Raw genomic sequence first — 21,936 nt, 5'->3', positions numbered from 1 at the left:
CTACAGCCCTCCCTGCCGGAGGAGCCGGCAGATTTATACAGCTTGGTAGCATAGTCTACAGAGATGGTGGGAGGGGGCGGATACGGACAACAATCTTTGAAAAGTCTAGCTAAATTTCTTGTCCCCTTCATCCTCGAGGCAGCTATGTTGTCCAGCCTCGCCTCGAATGTCTGGCCTTAAACACTGCTATCTTGCCTTAGTCTGCCAAGTAGATAGGATTACTGACATGATGCCTTAAATTTTCTAATAACCTAAGGTGAATTTTTAGAAGTTAAATAAACTAGGAATTGTCCTTTCCTTTCTCTTGCAAACATATGTGCACTGTTATAAGCAAAAATTAAGGTAGAACTATAAATGTTCAGCTTGTATTTAGCTCCCTGATATGATACAGACACCACCCAACATTATGTTAAAGCAGACAGAAAATGATTTACAAGGATCATCTAGAGTAAATCAAGTTTTTATTCCAGCCAATGAGATAAATCTTAGCTTTATGATTATTTTTTGCTTACAAGTTTATTCATATCAAGAAAATTGTATTTAAAATATTTCAAAATAATTTTGGCACAAGTCAAATCTTGTCATTTTCTTAAGTCCCTGAGCTCCCTTACAGTCCTCATGGCAAGGCAGCCACCCTCCCTGGCCTCCCAGCCCCCCTAACTGCCCCTCACATTGACTGCACGGTTAGCCTCACCCAACGACTACACTCTGAGGAACGTGTGCAGCTTCTCCCACTGAAGACTTAGGGGTCTCACCTCAAAGAGGGCTCTATACAATACACAGCAGCAGATGGGGTACATTTTGTACACCTTTTTTATCCCTAAAATTCCCCACAGCAGTCAGTGTTCCAAAGTCTCCAGGGCTTTATGCCGCAGATGCTCATCCAAACAGTGGATGGCAAAGGGGTCGATATCCATATCAAACTTATTGGCAAAAAAGTGGTGTTTTCGCAGCATCCAGCTCAAGTCCCCAGCTCCAAAGATGCACACGGAGCGCACGTGGACCCCACTGCAGGGTGGGTAGGGGGCTCCCTTAGAAACATCACCTTCAAAGTACTGCCACTTGACAAACCTCACAACAGCATTCATGTCAGACAAGTCGTATTTGTGGCTTAAGGAGAGTGAGCCAGGGACCTCAGGGATCCTTTGGATAGTGGCCCAGAGGTACTCATCTGGGCTATAAGTGTCCTGCGCCCATTCCATAAATCTCTGGATGTTTTCATTCTCTAGCACATAGCCCACATATTCTCTACTGACCACAAAGTAGGCACTGCCTGAAAACAGAGGGGTTTGGAGTGGGGGCCGCACTTTGGCAGTCCCCATGTTCGTCAGCTTCCCATTCACAATGGCATAATGCTTTTTCCACCTTTCTTCTTTATTGGATGGCATCTTCTCCGTTTCTAGGTTGTTTTCTCCCATGAGTGACTTGAGCTTCCTGACAATCTCGAGGTTGGTTTTAATAGGAAAATCCATCCCACACAGATTGATCAAGTATCTCCAGCGCGCACTCATTCGGTAGAGGTCCTGCATGCAGTTGAGGTCGGCCTGAACTCGGCTCCATGATGCATAAACCACATTCTCCAACTGGCTGGCCACAAAGACGTTACTGAAACAGGAGGCAATGCCCTTCACCGCAGCTAAGAAGGTCTCCTCTGATTTCTTGTCCACGTGGATGCAGTAGAAATTCTGAGGCATGTAGATGGCCCTTAGGAGCCTGTCAAGCATTTCAATCTTGTGATGAACCACTATGGAATATGCAATTGGGAAGTTCGCTTCTTCTCTACTGAGGGGTTCTGTAATATATTTGCGCATCTTGATGAAAGAGGTGCAGTCGCTGGTCATGTTTATATAGTCATATGGTGTCCACCGAGGGCGTTTTCGAAATTTCACTGTTAGTATCTCAAGCTTCACCTTGTGGATTTCATCTCCATCACCCTGTAACACTTTAGTGCAATTAATATTGCTACTAGGATTCTCTCCAACAAGCTCCAAGTTTCTGACACTAACAAAGTCAGGCTTCTGATGAATTCTTAAAACAGAGAAAGTAATTAGAGAGAGAACAAGACCCATGAAGTAGTACTTGGCAGGATAAGAGAAAAGTCTTCTCCGCAACAAGTTTCTCAGCATCTCAAATGACAGTGAGCGACGTGCTTCTGTCAAGGGCAATATGCTGGGCCTCCCCTCCAATCTCCCTTCTGTCACAGCCTTAAGAATTGTCAGTCAGTTTATCAGAAGGGCAAAGCATCTTGAAAGGAGGGAAAGCACTAAAAGAAAAAGAAAAGACAAATGTCATGTATAAATACAATCACTTACAGAATCTTCCCAGGCTCCAAAGTATCCCCTTTGCCATGAGGCCTGATGTTTAAAACAAAAACAAGCTGGTTTAGTTGCAGGTGAATAGAGACAGCTTTGAAGGAAACACATGCTCCGAATATTGAAGCTACAAATTGACTGGGGAAGTAACCACCAAGTCTAGCATAAGGATATCCTAAAATATCTTGCGGTAAACATTCGACCTTCGGGTGTACTAACGTGCAAGAACCATGAACCTGAGCTACGTATTACTGAACTGTCTACACTTGGTCAGTTTGGGCTACTAGGCCAGTTCTGCCTGCCTTTTGCTGATTTAGGGATGCGGGCCACATATGGCAAATAAGGTGGAAGAAGTTCAAAATGGGCTGTGACTTTCCCAAGACTATGAAAGCAGAGCAATTCAATGGAGTTTTCAAAGTGGACTGGAAAGCTTAGCTAGCTGGGGAGATGGCTCAGCAATTAAGGTGCTTGCTCTGCAAGCCTGCTGACCAGAGCTCAAAAGTTTGAGCACCACCAAATACAAAGTGGCACGCATATCTGTAATCCTAATGCACCTGTAGTGATAGGAGGCAGAGCCAGGAGAATTTTGATGCTAGCATGGCCAGCTAATCTAATTTTCCCAGTAGGTGGAAGGAAAGGAAAAACACCTTGAGGTTGTCCTCTGAACTCTACACATACATCATGGAACACATGCATGCACATACATATGTACATACACACACACACACACACACACACACACACAGAATAAAGCCTGGCTGGAATGAGGCCAGATTTGGAACCGTGTTGGATTATCTCATTAAGAGTGCAGTTCTGTAGCTGGAGAGATGGCTTAGCGATTAAGGCACTTGCCTGCAAGGCAAAAGGACTCAGGTTCGGTTCCCCAGAACCCACATAAGCCCGATGCACAAGGGGGCGTATGCATCTGGAGTTTGTTTACAATGGCTGGAGCACCTGGCATGCTCATTCTCTCTCTCTCTCTACCTACCTATTTCTATCTCTCCAATAAATAAATGAAAATTTAAAACAAAGAGTGCAGTTCCAAGGCAGGCACTACAGGAAAACAATATATACAGTCCAAAATACATCTTTACATATCCTACATTGGCTATGATGAATTACACAAAAATAAAATATTTGGTAAAACAATACTTGACTTGTATATACGCTGTAACTTTTGTTTTTTTTTTTGTTTTGTTTTTTTTGGTTTTTTTTGGTTTTTCGAGGTAGGGTCTCATTCTGGTCCAAGCTGACCTGGAATTAACTCTGTAGTCTCAGGGTGGCCTTGAACTCACGGCAATCCTCCTACCTCTGCCTCCCGAGTGCTGGGATTAAAGGCGTGCGCCACCATGCCTGGCACACTGTAACTTATGAGAGACCCTTGTCTACACTCAAATTCTAGAAGGACAACCAATTTTTGCTACATAAAATTATTATTAACATGCAAATATTGTTGTATTTTTAGAAACAATTTTGTAACATAGCAATTGGTTCTGTAATAAATACTGTTCTAAAATAGAAGCTGGGTGTCGTGGCGCATGCCTTTAATTTCAGCAATTGGGAGGCAGAGGTAGGAGGATTGACATGAGTTTGAGGCCACTCTGAGACTACATCGTGAAGTCCAGATCAGCCAAGACTAGAGTGAGACCCTACCTTGAAAAACAATATATATATATATATATATATATATTATAATATATATATACTATATATATTATATATATATATAATATATAATATATATATATTACATATATATATATATACATATATATACATATATATATATATATATATATATATATATATATATATATATATATTAGGCTTCACAGGCAAGAGCCTTAACTGCTAAGCTATCTCTCAAGCCCTTTAGTAATATTTTTAAGGTAAGGTCTCACTATACCCCTGGCTGACCTTGAACTCACAGCAATCTTCCTACATCAGCCTAGGATTAAAGCCATGTGCCACTATGCCCTGCTTATTGTTATATTGTGGAGCCCATAGCCTTGAACCATTGATTTTCGTGGATCAGCCTCCCAAGTGATTGGATTGGGGTTTCAGGTATGCACTACCATACCTGGCTTGATGTTTATTTTCTTATTTTGTTTTGTGGCAAGGTCTCTGCTCTAGCCCAGCCTGACCTGGAATTCACTGTGCAGTCTCAGGCTGGCCTCAAACTCACAATGTCCTCCTACCTCTGCCTCCTGAGTGTTAGGATTAAAGATACAAACTACCAAGCCCAACTTGAATTTTTTTTTTCTTTTTGGCTTTTCAAGGTAACTCTAGCTACCATGGCCAGCTTGAAATAAGTTCTTGATACTAGAACCAACAATGACACTTTCAAATATTTCATCAGGAAGTAATTAACATCAAGAATAGAAATATAGGGCTGGAGAGATGGCTTAGCGGTTAAGCGCTTGCCTGTGAAGCCTAAGGACCCCGGTTCGAGGCTCGGTTCCCCAGGTCCCACGTTAGCCAGATGCACAAGGGGGTGCACGCGTCTGGAGTTCGTTTGCAGAGGCTGGAAGCCCTGGCGCGCCCATTCTCTCTCTCTCCCTCTATCTGTCTTTCTCTCTGTGTCTGTCACTCTCAAAAAAAAAAAAAAAAAAGAATAGAAATATAAGTAAGAATAGAAAAATAAGTAACCAGCTGGGCATGGTGGTACATGCCTTTAATCTCAGCATTTGGGAGGCTGAGGAAGGTTGCAGTAAGATGATCACCATGAATTCAAGGCCACCCTGAGACTACAGAATGAGTTCCATGTCAGCCTGGGCTAGAGTTAGACCCTACCTCAAAAAACAAAGAAATAGTAACTGTTCATCATGAGTAGTAGAGAACTTTAAGAAAAGCATCCCCCCCCCCAACCAAGGGGGGAAAAATTAGTGGTGATGCTTGTCTTTAGTCCCAGCACTGGGGAGGCAGAGATAGGAGGATCCTTGTGAGTTTGAGGCCACCCTGAGACTCCATAGTGAATTCTAGGTCAGCCTGGGCTAGAGTGAGACCCTACCTTTGAAAAAACAAAAAAAGGAAGAAAAGCACTTGGGGTTTTTACCATTTAGAATCCAGGGAAGTCTGGATCACTTTGTGCTCCTATTCCAGGTAACTTCCTGAGATGAGCGTTGCGTGCAGAGGAGTTGTCACTGCTGGGGACAGGCTCAGTGGTTAAAGGCTCTTGCTTTCAGAGTAGCTATCGTGATGCCAGGTCTTTTCCATGTGCCAGACATCCAGTGATCATGACATATCTCAGGTGGCTTTTTAAAGTACTCTGCGAAATAAAAAGAAGTGTGTGAAGGGACATGGATTATAGTAATCCCTGCATGCAGAAGGCTGGCTAGGAGACCGATCCTGAACATTTACTTTCTCCCCCTCATATTTCTAGTTCATTGATATCTAATCTTAAAATTCACTTCTGGGCTGAGAAGATTGCTCAGTGGTTAAAGGTTCTTGCAAAGCCCATCAGCCTAAGTTCAATTCCCCAGTACCCACATAAATTCAGGCATATAAAGTAGTGCAGGTGTCTGGATTTTGTATGCAGTGGCAGGAGGCCCTATTACACCCATTCTCCATCCCTGCCACCCACATACAATACACAGAAATATAGTTTTTAATTTCCTTCTCTGTAATTTTTTTCTAATATTGTTTATAAATTTTTGTTATGCTTTCTTCTTCTCCCTCACTTTTTTTTTAAGTTTACAGGTGTTATTACAGAGAGAACTTAAGAGAAGGAAAGCCAGGCATGGTGGCTCATACCTTTAATCCCAGCACTTGGGAGGCAGAGGTAGGAGAATTGCCCTGAGTTCGAGGCTACCCTGAGACTACATAGTAAATTCTAGGTCTGCCTGGATAGTAGCAAGACCCTACCTCAAAAAAAAAAAAAAAAAAAAAAAAAGAATTTAAAAGGAAGATAACTCATGTCCAAGAGGAGCAGGAACTGGGTTCTCACAAATGAGAAGCCCAGAACTGAAAAGAAGGAAGAAATGCAGAGCTCTTGTCCAAGGAGTCAAAAGGAGTCTGAGAAGCAGGCATCTACACTAGTATACACGTCTGTGCCAACCTACATGCAGACACAGAAGCAAATCCCATGAATGACTGTCAATCAAGAATCCATGCTCTTGCCGGGCGTGGCGGTGCACGCCTTTAATCCTAGTACTCGGGAGGCAGAGGTAGGAGGATCGCCATGAGTTCAAGGCCACCCTGAGACTACATAGTTAATTCCAGGTCAGCCTGGACCAGAGTGAGACCCTACCTCGAAAAACAAAAAAACAAAACAACAAAAAACAAAAAAGAATCCATGCTCTTGCTGAGCATGATGGCACATGCCTTTAATCCCAACACTTGGGAGGCAGAGATCGGATCTCAATGAGTTCAAGGCCAGCCTGGAACTACAGTTAGTGCCAGGTCAGCCTGAGCTAGAGTGAGACCCTATCTCAAAAGAACAACAACAACAAAAAAAAAAAAAACAGTTCTATGATCTGGGACTAGGGAGATAGCTCAGCAGTTAAGGAGCTGGCTTGCAAAGCCTAACAACCGGGTTTGATTCCCCAATATCCACATAAAGCCAGATGCACAAAGTGGTACATGCATCTGGAGTTTGTTTGCAGTGGCTGGAGGACCTGGCACACCCATTCTCTGTGTCTTTCTTCCATACATATATATCTTTCTTCTCTTGGTAGGTAGATAGATATAAATATGTGTGTGCATTTGAAAAAAAAAATCTATGATCAGACAAACTACTCAAAAACATTGAGAAATCAGTCACTCCTTGCTTAATAAAAACCAAGAATTCACACTAACACAAGTACTTTCCAAGGAATAACAAATGGAGCTGTCCTGGATGAAATGAAAGGATGCTACACAGTAACTGAAGTCTATACGGGGAAAAGGCAGTAGAAACAGAACACACATGAAAAATTAGAAGACACCACAAACATGTTTTCTTGTCACTTTTCCATCTGATTAAAGGACAAGTACAAAAACAAATAATGCTTTTGATTGTCATAGAAAGCTGACCTGGCACATGATGAAAAGTCTTCACAAATCATCTTGGCTTCAAGTACCAGAACATTCTCCTTAAAACTTGGTGAGGAGACAAAAAAACATGATTTCACAGAGAAAGGGATTTCCATGAAGAACAAAACTTTAAAAGAGAAACCTGTGCCCACATTACACTAGCAACTTAGGCACCAAAGAGTCTTAATTAAAGTGAGCCTACAACTTAATAAGAAATCAAAGTAAAGTGGACACAGTGGTGCACGCCTTTAATCCCAATATTTGGCAGAGGTAGGAGGATTGCTGTGAGTTCAAGGCCAGCCTGAGACTACACACTGAATTGCAGGTCAGCCTGGGCTAGACTGAGACCCAACCTGGAAAAACAAAGAAACAAAAACAAGAAAAAGAAATCAAAGGAATTCTTCCATAAGAAGAAAGGTGGCACCTGAAAGTGGTTATTAATACATGATTTTAAAAAGAAACAAGACGGGCTGGAGAGATGGCTTAGCGGTTAAGCGCTTGCCTGTGAAGCCTAAGGACCCCAGTTCGAGGCTCGGTTCCCCAGGTCCCACATTAGCCAGATGCACAAGGGGGCGCACGCGTCTGGAGTTCGTTTGCAGTGGCTGGAGGCCCTGGTGCGCCCATTCTCTCTCTCTCCCTCTATCTGTCTTTCTCTCTGTGTCTGTCGCTCTCAAATAAATAAATAAAAATTTAAAAAAAAATTTAAAAAAGAAACAAGACATGTAAGATTAAGTTCTAAAAAAAGATTATCCCTTTTTTTAATCATGGGCATTTGTGTGTGGGTGTGTGCGTGTATGAATGAGTGTGGGACCATGTATTCCATAGCATGTGTGTGGAGGTAAGCAACTTCAGATGTTGGTCCTCAACCTCTACCTTATTTTTGTTGTTGTTGTTGTTTATTTTTACTTATTTATTTCAGAGCAACAGACAGAGAGAGAGAGAATGGGCACACCAGGGCCTCCAGCCACTGCAAACAAACTCCAGATGCATGTGCCACCTTGTGCATCTGGCTTACAAGGGTCCTGGGGAATCGAGCCTTGAACCAGGGGCCTTAGGCTTCACAGGCAAGGACTTAACTGCTAAGCCATCTCTCCAGCCTTAATCTCTACCTTATTTGAGGCAGGCTCTTTGTCAGACTAAATGGCCAGAAAGCTTTCAATCTTTCTGTCTCTGCTGCCCATCACTGCCACATCTGGCATTGACATGGGTTCTGGGGTTACAAATGCAAGTACTCATGCTTCTAGAAAACACGTTAGCCCCAGCTTGACTCTGCCCTGTTTAGTAGTAGCAATAAGGAGAGCTAGTCAAGGAACGGGGACAAGAAGAGAAGTACTGGACAGGAGAGATGGCTCACTGATGGCCAATACTTCCTGTGCAAGCATAAAAGCCTGAGGTGGCCCGAGAGACAGCTTGAGTTTGATCCCCAGGACCCACATGAACAGCTGGTGTGGCCACACATGTCTAAAATCCCAGACCTAAGAGTAACAAGAGACTAGAGGGGGAAAAAATAAACAAATAGCAAGTTCTAAATACCAGTAAGAAACTAGAGACATCAGCTAAAGTGAGAATGGGCAGAAGAGAGATTGAGGGTGACAGTCCCCTCTGTCCTCCTCAAGTGAGCACACCTGGTGCAGGTTAGCACACAGGAAACTGCATGGGCACACACGTGTACATACACCACACACACCACATTACACACGTAGATTGAAAAGAGTAGCATCAAGTGTGTCACAAGTGGCATGTTTACACCATGAGTAACAGCCAGGTCAAGGTGAGGATGTGTGTGAGTACTCAATGGAATGGGAAAAAAGACACATGGAAGAGGACAGGGTCAAAGAAAGCTAGAAAAGCAGGTAGAAAGCAAGGGATGGGGAGGGGAGGGAATTATAATGGTTCATTGTCTGTAATCATGGAAGTTGTCAATAAAAATAAGTTTTAAAAAAAGGGGACCAATTGAACAAACTACATAATCCTAAACTGATAGGAGAAGAACAAGATCTATTTACACAACAGGATCTTCACTTGAATGCCTTTGAAGGAACCTATTTCCAGAGCATTTGGGTTTCCAACTCAAGCCTAGTAAAGACCCAAGGTTTCTTGTCTATAGGTGGTCCCCAGAAAAGGGGCTGAGAATGTAGCACAATGCCCTGAGTTCAATCACTAGCACTGCATAAAAGGTATGGTCATGTAGGTCTGTAATCCCATCACTAGGAAGGAAGATTAGAAGTTCAAAGCCATCCTCAGATACATAGCAAGTTCAAGGCCAGTCTGGGCTACATGAGACCCTGTCTCAAAAAAACGAAAGAAGAGAAAGAAGGGAGAGAATGAGGAATAGAGAGAAGAAAAGACTGAGGAAACAGACAAGCAAATTATATTGTTAGAGGACAGCCCAAGCAATACTTGCACCCCCACGCTCTTCTGCAATATGACCTCGCCAGTCCCCAATCAAGGAGTGGTCCATTTCCCTCACCTTTCAACGTGGTGGGCTTACAACTATGTCAAGCACAACAGTTTGGCAGGAATGATACTGACCAGTGAAACTAGCTCAGGAAACATGCAGTTTCCCCGGTTGCCTTGAATAATGGACTCTCTTGAAACTTCTTGCCTCTAGAACCAGCTTCTATGCTGAAAGAAGCCACGTGAAGAGATCAAACAAAGGTACTCCAGTCAACAGTTCCAGTCAACCCCAGTACTGGACGTGACTGGAAATACTATCAGATGACACTACCTTGATCCACAGAATAACAAAAGAATAAAATGGCAGTGTTGGATGTTACTATGCCCTGCCCGAGGTGGTTTGCCTCACAAAAATAGGTGAGTTGAACAGGAAACCACAGAATGCCTCGCCTGTAAAAATGGGCCTTGAATGCTAATTGTCATTGACTTCCAAAACAGAAATACTCAGTAGAAGGGGTGGATAATCAAAGTTGAGGAAAACACTCAAGAGTCAAGCAAATTGACAACTGATGGAAAAAGTAAGAGATAACTTATAGTAATTTAGAGACTCAGCTTAGGAAATCCATCACCTGAGTGACAGGAGCTCCAGAGCTGGAAACAAAGTTACTAATATTCCATACCATACTCCTCAGAAGCTGCTAGACCACGGGCTCCACCAGCCACCCGGACCTGGAACATCAGGAATCAGGGAGCAGATCTCACACACAAGAACAGAAAAGCAAATCCCAGAATATGATGAGGGGACATGGTGGGCTGTGTAAGAAGCCCACAGACAACCACATCATGTCAGAAGGTCCTGGAAACAATGTCTTCCAGAAAATAAAAATGTTGAAAGCCAACATTAACAACTTCAGATTTTGTGGTTGAACTTATAGAAACTACTTCGAAAACAAAGCAAATAAAGACAGAGACATAATTACAGATTCCAAAGCTACCACTGAGCCACACTCCCAGATCCTGCTGCCACTGAGCCTCACTCCCAGATCCTACTGCCACTGAGCCACACTCCCAGATCCTGCTAACACTGAGCCTCACTCCCAGATCCTGCTAACACTGAGCCTCACTCCCAGATCCTGCTGCCAATGAGCCACATTCCCAGATCCTGCTAACACTGAGCCTCACTCCCAGATCCTGCTGCCACTGAGCCACACTCCCAGATCCTGCTAACACTGAGCCTCACTCCCAGATCCTGCTGCCACTGAGCCACACTCCCAGATCCTGCTAACACTGAGCCTCACTCCCAGATCCTGCGGCCACTGAGCCACACTCCCAGATCCTGCTGCCACTGAGACTCACTCCCAGATCCTGCTAACACTGAGCCTCACTCCCAGATCCTGCTGCCAATGAGCCACATTCCCAGATCCTGCTAACACTGAGCCTCACTCCCAGATCCTGCTGCCACTGAGCCACACTCCCAGATCCTGCTAACACTGAGCCTCACTCCCAGATCCTGCTGCCACTGAGCCACACTCCCAGATCCTGCTAACACTGAGCCTCACTCCCAGATCCTGCGGCCACTGAGCCACACTCCCAGATCCTGCTGCCACTGAGACTCACTCCCAGATCCTGCTGCCACTGAGCCTCACTCCCAGATCCTGCTAACACTGAGCCTCACTCCCAGATCCTGCTGCCACTGAGCCACACTCCCAGATCCTGCTAACACTGAGCCTCACTCCCAGATCCTACGGCCACTGAGCCACACTCCCAGATCCTGCTGCCACTGAGCCACACTCCCAGATCCTGCTGCCACTGAGCCTCACTCCCAGATCCTGCTAACACTGAGCCTCACTCCCAGATCCTGCGGCCACTGAGCCACACTCCCAGATCCTGCTGCCACTGAGACTCACTCCCAGATCCTGCTGCCACTGAGCCTCACTCCCAGATCCTGCTAACACTGAGCCACACTCCCAGATCCTGCTAACACTGAGCCACATTCCCAGATCCTGCTGCCACTGAGCCTCACTCCCAGATCCTGCTAACACTGAGCCACACTCCCAGATCCTGCTAACACTGAGCCTCACTCCCAGATCCTGCTGCCACTGAGCCACACTCCCAGATCCTGCTAACACTGAGCCTCACTCCCAGATCCTGCTGCCACTGAGCCACACTCCCAGATCCTGCTAACACTGAGCCTCACTCCCAGATCCTGCTAACACTGAGCCACACTCCCAGATCCTGCTAACACTGAGCCACACTCCCAGATCCTGCTAACACTGAGCCTCACTCCCAGATCCTGCTGCCACTGAGCCACACTCCCAGATCCTGCTAACACTGAGCCTCACTCCCAGATCCTGCGGCCACTGAGCCTCACTCCCAGATCCTGCTGCCACTGAGCCTCACTCCCAGATCCTGCTAACACTGAGACTCACTCCCAGATCCTGCTAACACTGAGCCACATTCCCAGATCCTGCTGCCACTGAGCCACACTCCCAGATCCTGCTGCCACTGAGCCACACTCCCAGAGCCTGCTAACACTGAGCCTCACTCCCAGATCCTGCTAACACTGAGCCTCACTCCCAGATCCTGCTAACACTGAGCCTCACTCCCAGATCCTGCTAACACTGAGCCTCACTCCCAGATCCTGCTAACACTGAGCCACACTCCCAGATCCTGCTAACACTGAGCCTCACTCCCAGATCCTGCTAACACTGAGCCTCACTCCCAGATCCTGCTGCCACTGAGCCACACTCCCAGATCCTGCTAACACTGAGCCTCACTCCCAGATCCTGCGGCCACTGAGCCTCACTCCCAGATCCTGCTGCCACTGAGCCTCACTCCCAGATCCTGCTAACACTGAGACTCACTCCCAGATCCTGCTAACACTGAGCCACATTCCCAGATCCTGCTGCCACTGAGCCACACTCCCAGATCCTGCTGCCACTGAGCCACACTCCCAGAGCCTGCTAACACTGAGCCTCACTCCCAGATCCTGCTAACACTGAGCCTCACTCCCAGATCCTGCTAACACTGAGCCTCACTCCCAGATCCTGCTAACACTGAGCCACACTCCCAGAGCCTGCTAACACTGAGCCTCACTCCCAGATCCTGCTAACACTGAGCCTCACTCCCAGATCCTGCTGCCACTGAGCCACACTCCCAGGTCCTGCTAACACTGAGCCACACTCCCAGATCCTGCTGCCACTGAGCCACACTCCCAGGTCCTGCTGCCACTGAGCCTCACTCCCAGATCCTGCTAACACTGAGCCTCACTCCCAGATCCTGCTAACACTGAGCCACACTCCCAGATACTGCTAACACTGAGCCTCACTCCCAGATCCTGCTAACACTGAGCCTCACTCCCAGATCCTGCTAACACTGAGCCACACTCCCAGATACTGCTAACACTGAGCCTCACTCCCAGATCCTGCTAACACTGAGCCTCACTCCCAGATCCTGCTGCCACTGAGCCACACTCCCAGGTCCTGCTGCCACTGAGCCTCACTCCCAGATCCTGCTAACACTGAGCCACACTCCCAGATCCTGCTAACACTGAGCCACATTCCCAGATCCTGCTGCCACTGAGCCACACTCCCAGGTCCTGCTGCCACTGAGCCTCACTCCCAGATCCTGCTAACACTGAGCCTCACTCCCAGATCCTGCTAACACTGAGCCACACTCCCAGATACTGCTAACACTGAGCCTCACTCCCAGATCCTGCTAACACTGAGCCTCACTCCCAGATCCTGCTAACACTGAGCCTCACTCCCAGATCCTGCTGCCACTGAGCCACACTCCCAGGTCCTGCTGCCACTGAGCCTCACTCCCAGATCCTGCTAACACTGAGCCTCACTCCCAGATCCTGCTAACACTGAGTCACACTCCCAGATCCTGCTAACAATGAGCCACACTCCCAGGTCCTGCTAACACTGAGCCACACTCCCAGATCCTGCAAGGACCCAGGACCCATGTTCTGTGATCAGAAGAAAATACCAACTCCTGTGACTGATGCCTAGCTATACAAGTGTCCCAAGATTATGAGTCCAAAGCAGATTGATTATGTGATGAAGGAACAGGAAAGTCAAGCTATGTCTCCCTTCTTCAGACCTGTCACGCTACGGCCAAGTCTAGAAAAATCACTTAATGATGCTTGCTGAATGAATACAATCTCTGAGCTGCAGCTGGTATTTCTCTGTTAAGAGTGTAATATCGGCTGGGTGTGGTGGTGCACGCCTTTAATCTCAGCACTAGGGAGACAGAGGTAGGAGGATCGCCTTGAGTTCAAGGCTACCCTGAAACTACTTAGGGAATTCCAGGTCAGCCTTGGCTACCGCAAGACCCTACTTAAAAAAAAAAAAAAAATCCAAGCTGGATATAGTGGTATATATCTTTAATTTCAGTACTTGGGAGGCAGAGGTGGAAGGATCACTGTGAGTTCAAGGCCAATCTGGAACTCCAGAGTTCCAGGTCAGCCTGGGCTAGAATGAAACCTTACCTCAAAAAAAAAAAAAAAAATACACACACACACACACACACACACACACACACACACACACACACATATAAACAAGAGTTAATCATGGTGACACACACCTTTAATCCTAGTACTCAGGAGGCAGAGGTAGAAGAATTGCTGTGAGTTCAAGACCAACCCGAGACTATAGAGTGAGTTCCAGGTCAGCCTGGGCTAGAGTGAAACCCTACCTCAATAAATAAATAAATATTTTTTAAAAACCCAAAAAACACAAGAGTTAATCATGGTGACACATGCCTTCAATCCTAGTACTCAGGAGGCAGAAGTAGAAGAACTGCTGTGAGTTCAAGACCAACCCAAGACTACAGAGTGAGTTCCAGGTCAGCCTACTACAGAAAAATAAACAAATAAAATAAATACAGGGACTAGAGAAATGGATCAGCAGTTAAAGGTACTTGCTATCAGAGCCTGACAGCCCAGGTTTGATTCCCCAGTAACCATGTAAAGCCAGATAAACAATGTGGCATATGTATCTAGATTTCATTTACAGTGGCAGAAGGTCTGGTGTGTCCATACTCATTCTCTCTGTGTCTTTCTCTTTCACTCTCTCTCTCTCTCTCTCAAATAAGCAAAATTAAAATTTAAATATTAAAAAAGTAAAAACAAAACTAGACCTGGAAGTACTGGCTAGTAATACCAGCACTTGGAAGGCTAAGGAAAGAAGATCAGGAGTTTAAGGCCAGCCTCAGCTACATAGTGAGTCTTAATTCAGCCTTGCTACAAGGCTCCCGGCCTCAAAAGAAAACAAAACAGGGGGCTGTAGAAATGGCTTAGTGGTTAAGGTACTTGCTTGCAAAGCCAAAGGACCTGAGTTCAATTCTCATGTAAGCCAGATGCACAAGGCAGCACATGTGTCTGGAAGTTGTTTGCAGCAGCTAGAGGCCTTGGAGTGCCTATTCTCTATCTGTCTGCCTCTCTGTCAAGTAAATAAATAAAAATTAAAATTTAAGAGCTATCTTTAAAATATAAAGGAAAAACTTGCAACAATTGTGGGGTCCTAGATTCCATATCCAGTAGCACAGAAAGGAAATCAATATTTCTGTTTTGATTTTTAATGGAGTACATATCAAGATATCTAGTCCCCCAACAGAAGATATTTATAAATAAATAAATAAGTATATATATATATATATATACATACATACATACATATATATATAAAACGAGTATCTTCCTTCATCACTCTCCACCCACAACTCACTGATACAGCTAGTCTAGGTAACCGGTTTGCCCAGGAGATGCCCTTTTTCCACCTCAAGAGAGCTGGGATCACAGGCAGGCTGGCATTCACATGGGTGCTGCACACTCTGGTCTTCACACTTGTGTGCCCAGAGTTTTACCAACTCAGCCATCTCCCCAGCTCCAATAAAGTTTTTATTACACTAGTTTAAAGATAATGCAGGTTCCATATTCCTTATTTGAAATGCTTGGGACTAAATGTATTTTGCACTTTCGATTTTTTTTTTTCAGTTTGGAATATTTGCCATGGGGGGAGGGTACCCAGGTCTGAACAGGAACTTCATTTACGCTTTATTTTAAATGCACCTTAAACACACTGCCTGAGGTAATTTGGGTAATATTTTTAGTCTGCCTCTGAGGTCAGCTGTGGAATTTTCCCCTTGTGGTATCGTGGCAGGGCTTGACACAGTTCAAGTTTTATAGCATTGCAGATTTTGCATTTTCTTATTAGAGTTGCTCAATCTGTATTAAAATTGACTTTTACCTGTTTCCTTTTCTTTTTCCTCAAATACTGCTTCTAGAAAATTTCATGTGGTACACGTTGTCTTTTTCAGTGGATAATGGGGATTAGGAAGTTCTGGTAGCCATTGAGAGAACATTGCCTTCCATAAATGCAACTTGCTGTTCTGTACATCTCATGAACTAGGTGTTGTCTTTTTTGCTGGGCTGTTTTCAAGGCCATTGTTTACAACAAACCTTGAAAGACAAGACATGCTATTCTACTCCCCAACAAAAGACCAGTTTCCTTACTGGCTGGGACATCAAAAGGCTTAATAGTACAGAGCACTTCTAACATGCCCATAGGCCTGGGTTCTATTCCAGCAGTGCAGAGAGAGAGGGGGGGGGGGAGGTGAAGGGAGAGAGAGCATATGTGTTGCAGTCAGGTTCACATTGCTGGCAGAAAACACTCAACCAAGAGCAGCTTGTGGGAAAAACGTTTTATTTTAGCTTTCAGACTCAAGGGGAAGCTCCATGATGGCATGGGAAAACGAAGGCATGAGCAGAGGGTGGACATCACCTCCTGGTCAACATCAGATGGACAATAGCAACAGGACAGTGTGCCAAACTCTGGCAAGAGGAAGCATAAGCCTGCTCCCACAATACAGGAGGGCTTGATATCAGCTGGGTACATGGCATTCAGAACACCTAAGTTTATGAGGGACACCTGAATCAAACCAGCATGAATGAATGAATGGGAATGTGCACAGGACTGATTTGAGTTCCCTGCAATGCTCCCCCGTTCCTGCAGTCATCACCTAGCCATCTCCGCTTACCACTGACAACAGGGCTCAGGAAACCTACAGAGAGTAGAGGCTGGCTAGTATGTGCCTGTAATTCCAGCACTTGGCTGGTAGAACCAGGAGGACCAAAAGTTCAGGACCAGCTTAGGCTACATGAAACCTTGTTTCCAAGGAAAGATTGAAAGAGAAAGGAAAGAACAGGAGGGAGGGAAGAAAGAGAAAAGAAACTTATGGTGGAAAATGCTAGTTATTTGCTGCCATTCTTCCTACTCCTTCCCTGCTGGCCCAGGAGCCTTATGTCTTCTGCAGGATCCAAACCTGGAAGAGTCATGTTAGCTTTCTAGTATGGTAAAATCTAAAACCCCTCGTAGTTTGTGATACATTTGTTAAAACCTCTACTTTTTTGTTTGGTTTTGTTTTTTCGGCAGGGTTTCACACTAGCCCAGCCTGACCTGGAATTCACTACATAGTCTCAGGATGGCCTTGAACTCACAGAGATCCTCCTACTTATGCCCCACGAGTGCTGGGATTAAAGGTGTGTGCCACCACGCCTATCTCCAACATCTGCTTTTGAAAATAATGTGTGTGGGCAAAAATAATGTGTAGCTTATAACTCTGATTAAAATACTTTTGTTTTATTGCTGAAGACTCCACATACTTGGGCTGCAAGGCCACTGAAAAATCCTGCTGGAACTGAGCTGATAACCTCCTCCATATAGACCAGCTGACAGAAAGTTGGAAGAAGCCATTCTACATGTAGTTCAATGGGAGAAAGAGATACTACCAGTGAAGATACTCAACATTGGACATTGCAAGCCGTATAATTGGCCAGCCAGGGCAAATGAGCCAACGGGTGCAATAGTGGCACATCTGTCATTGTGGAAACCAATTGGACTGGAGGCCAGTTCCATGGGGGGTTGGGAATACATCCCTCATACTAAAAACTTAAAACAGGGGTAGTCATGAGCCCTAGTGGTGTAACATCTGCTGATGCCTGGAAAAATGTATATACTATGCTTATCAAACTGCCCAGTAAGCACTACTCTTAATATTTATACCCTTATATTAACGCTACTCTCACTTTGGGTAGAGAATCTTCTCTTTTCAGATGGCAGTGACCTTGGGATGACTCAGAAGGTATCATGGTGCTGGAAAGAAGTGACTGGAGTACTGAGTAACATCTCGATCACACCTTCCAAGACTCAGGGTCTAATGTGGAAGAGGTAGAGAAAAGAATGTAAGAGCCAAAGAAAGGGTAGGACTCCTTACAACATGCTCCTCCAGACACAAAATGGCCTGCATATCCATGACCTCACTGTGCCTGACACTACCTGCATAAGACCATCATAAGAGGAGGAAAAGATCATGACATCAAAATAAAAGAAAGACTGATTGAGATGGGGAGGGAATATGATGGAGAATCGAATTTCAAAGGGGAAAGAGGGGCAGAGGGTATTACCATGGAATATTTTTTATAATCATGGAAAATGTTAATAAAAATTGAGAAAAAAAATCTTTTGTTTTTCTAAAACAGGATTTGCTATGTAATCCAGGCAAGCCTCAAACTTGCCATCCTCTTGCCTCAGACTCCAAATGCTGGGATTACAGGTATGTGCCACTATGCAGGGCAAGGACTGAATATTTTTTTCACGTTTTAAGGTAGTGATGAAGTTAAGCATTATGACGATGACTAAAAGTCTTTAACATGACTGGTCTAGACCAGTATCCTTCTGTCTTCATAAGCACAACAGGAGTTGGAATGGCTTTGCTTCCCACATGTTTCTTTTCTTTTTTATAATTCTAATCAGTAGTCCTTTTCTCATTGCTATTACACACACACACACACACACACACACACACACACACACACACAGCAACTTCCAGAAGGAAGGAATGTTCAGACTCAGTTGGAAGGAAGGAAACTGTTGAGGCTCAGTTGGCAGATCAGCCATCGTGACTGGCAAGGGGTGACAGCTGAGGTGGAGTAAAGGAGCTGCTGACATCACATCCATCGCAGGAAACAGGCTCAGCTGGCTCCACTGCAACCCAATCAATAAATTTCCTCGGGCTGGAGAAATGGCAGTAAAGGCACTTGCCTAGAAAGCCAAAGGACCCAGGTTCAGTTCCCCAGGACCCATGTAACCCAGATGTACAAGGTGGTGGTGCATGCGTCTGAAATCCATTTGCACCAGCTGGAGGCCCTGGCATGCTTATTCTCTCTCTCTCTCTCTCTCACATACACTCTCAAATAAATAAATAAAAGCAAAACATTTAAAGAAAAAGTAACTTCCTCACAGATATACTCCCAGATGATTCTAGATTCTATTAAGTTGACAATTCATTTTCACCATTACACACTTTTCACTTAGTCATATATAGTATTTTAGGATATAAAATTTTAAATGTGGGCTGGAGAGATGGCTCAATGGTTAAGGTACTTGCCTGCAAAGCCTAAGGACCCAGGTTGGATTCCCTAATACTCACATAATGCTAGATGCACAAGGTGGCATATGTGCCTAGAGTTTGTTCATTGCAGTAGCTAGAGGCCCTGGCACACCCATTCTCTACCTCCTCTCTCTCTCTTCCTTCCTTCCTTTCTTTCTTTCTTTTTTTCTTTCTTTCTCTCTCTCTCTTTCAAATAAAATTTAAGAAAAACTAAAATACATGATGTGTAATTATTGTTTTCAATGTCCTCTTGCTAATTTTAAGTTAGATGAAATAAAGTAATGTTAGATTTTAACTGTGTATCACATGCAGAAGAAAAACTGGTTCCCCTTGTCTGAATTAGTAGAATAGAAAATTCTAAAATGTGTTTCACTTATTCATTATAATACTTAGAGAAATGTCACTTGAACAGTTACCCTTGCATTTCACTCTGTAGCTAGTAAGAATAGCACTCATTCCTTGCATTTCTTACCAAGGCACACGGAGGGACACAAGCAGCTGACTGCCTAGCCAGGGAGCAAACTTTGCCCTTTCTGCTCACACACCTAGCAAAAAAAGATGAGGCAGGCGCTGTGAATGCCACCCAGCAGAAAGAAGACACCCACAGGATTCAAGGTGTCCTCAATTACAGGCAACCTGAATCTCGCCAATGGGAAGGATTTAGGCTTGAGAAGAGATGAATGCATTCCCTGTTTGATGCCTGGTTGGGAAGCAGAAGCTGGTATAATCAACAGAGTTTAAGAGGAAGGTGAATAAGAGGTAACAGTTAATGCTCACTCACGTTGGGTAACCTTAACGTCTTCCTTCCCCTCACTGTCACTAAGTCTGTTTCTCACTGTGGTAAACAAGGTCACTTACTCACATACTTGCACACAAATGAAATGACTCATGAGAATGTGTCCACCCCAGGCGCAGGCTGCTGATAAGTTCTGCAAAGAGCAAGGACCACCTAATCGCTGCCCTGTCCCTGGATTCCCCAGGCTCACCCACCTGTAAAACGAGTCATGCTCAGCAAGCATAGAAACATGCGAGCCATTTTGGACAATGAAGGGATTGGGGAAAAAACCAAGACACTGTTCTGGAAATTTCCTTTCCAAACAGCAAGTCCACAGAAACCACCAGAACAGACTACACTTTTTGTTTACCTTCCAAATGTCTTCCTATACCTACAGACACACAGATAGTTTTGAGATGAGCTGAACCTGTGCTCTTAGTTTACAGTTCTCTTTAACCACACCCAGATCAAAAAGTGAAAGAGACCAGAGACTGGTTTGGGTGAGTCCTTTCCCATAAACCTGGACACATTACAATAACGAAATCAAGAAAAGGAAGGGCTGAGTGTTGTGGCACACACCCTTAATTCCAGCATTGGGAGGCAGAGGTAGGAGGATCTCTGTGAGTTCGAGGCCACCCTCTGTTCTTGAAAGGCTGAGGCAAGAGAATCAAGGTAGGAGAATTGCTGTGAGTTCCGATGCCACCCTGACACTACAGAGTGAATTCCTGGTCAGCCTGGGCTAAAGTGAGATTCATGGCCTTGCAAAGGGCCTCTCTTCACAGGGCCTCCTTTTCTGGGCCCCATCAAGGGGTTCCCACAATGGAACAAAGGATAGGGGCTTGAAGCCACCAGCTCCAGCTCAGAACTAATGTCAAGGTGGAAATGCGGAAACGCAGGGGCAGGTTCCCCTATTCAATGCATAAAAGGCCTCAAGACTTGGCACACTCTTGTGTTTTCTACAGCAAAGCCCATTGGAAGCCAGCCTCCTCCATTATTAACACCCTCAGTCAACATGCTCTTTGAAGTTAAAGTTTTGTGCTGCAAATATATAGGCTTTAACCATATCAACTTCATACACTTTCCTGAAATATATAGGAATACCCATGACTATGTAATAACAAAATAAAGATGGCATATTAATAGTTAAGCAAAGGACATGAGAAGCTTAATAATGTGGTCTATTCACACAGTAGGAACAGGGTGCAGCTCTCAAGAGGGATGAGATGCTGGTATGTGCTGCTACATGGATGAATCCTGAAGGCACTACGTTACCTGAAGCACACAGGTCACAAGGGACAGGTCCTATGCAGGTCTACTTATACAAGGTACTGTAGTAGCCAAATTCATACATGCAGAAAGTGAATGGGGGTGAGGGGTGGGGAGGGGAAGTCACTATCCAACAGGTGTAGAGCTTCTAACTAGGATTCCAAAAGGCTCTACAAGGTGACAGATCAGGACACAGCTCAGCCCTGTAAACAGACTCTCTCTGAATTTCCTCATCCCATCTGTGAATGGTTTTATACCCAGGGCTGTTTCAAGATGTGGCTGGCTCACAATTTGACTAGATACACTTTTAGACAGCTGAGTACAATCAAGTCAAAGAATGTCAGACTGTCTATAAATCTATCAGTTGCAGTGCTAGGGATTGGACATAGGGTTCTTGCTCAGGCTAGCAAGTTTTCTACACTGACCTAGACCCCTAGACCCAAAGTATGTTCCTCTGAAGTTATTTAAAATTCTTTTTAAATTTTTAATTATTATCCTTGGTTTTTCAAGGAAGGGTCCCACTCTAACCCAGGCTAACCTGGAAATCACTAGGTAGTCTCAGGGTGGTCTTAAACTCATAGCGATCCTCCTACCTTGAGTGGGTGCTGTGATTAAAGGCATGCGCCAACACCCCTGGCTTTAAGATTACTTTAACAGACATAGAAGGGAATTATTAGCAGAGTCTTATGACCCCAGGGGAGAAAAAAAGACTCTAAA

At 44.8% G+C, this 21,936-nt stretch overlaps 1 protein-coding gene across 2 annotated transcripts in view; it reads right to left on the bottom strand.

The window, feature by feature from the left end:
* Window positions 1-444: 444 nt before the first annotated feature.
* Window positions 445-21,936, bottom strand: part of Gcnt1 (glucosaminyl (N-acetyl) transferase 1) — a 43,772-nt gene continuing 22,280 nt past the window's right edge. For both annotated transcript variants that reach the window (XM_045133370.1, XM_045133373.1), the window contains exons 2-3: window positions 5,368-5,580; window positions 445-2,263 (exon numbers count right to left, since the gene is read on the bottom strand). In XM_045133370.1, coding sequence (XP_044989305.1) covers window positions 840-2,126 — 1,287 coding nt within the window. In that variant the 5' untranslated portion in view covers window positions 2,127-2,263; window positions 5,368-5,580 and the 3' untranslated portion in view covers window positions 445-839. The remainder of the gene's footprint in view (window positions 2,264-5,367; window positions 5,581-21,936) is intronic.

The sequence above is a fragment of the Jaculus jaculus genome, chromosome 1 (assembly GCF_020740685.1).
Source record: "Jaculus jaculus isolate mJacJac1 chromosome 1, mJacJac1.mat.Y.cur, whole genome shotgun sequence".
NCBI lineage: Eukaryota > Metazoa > Chordata > Mammalia > Rodentia > Dipodidae > Jaculus > Jaculus jaculus.
Note: the sequence above shows the minus strand (reverse complement) of the source record. Positions and strands in the feature narration are given on the sequence as shown.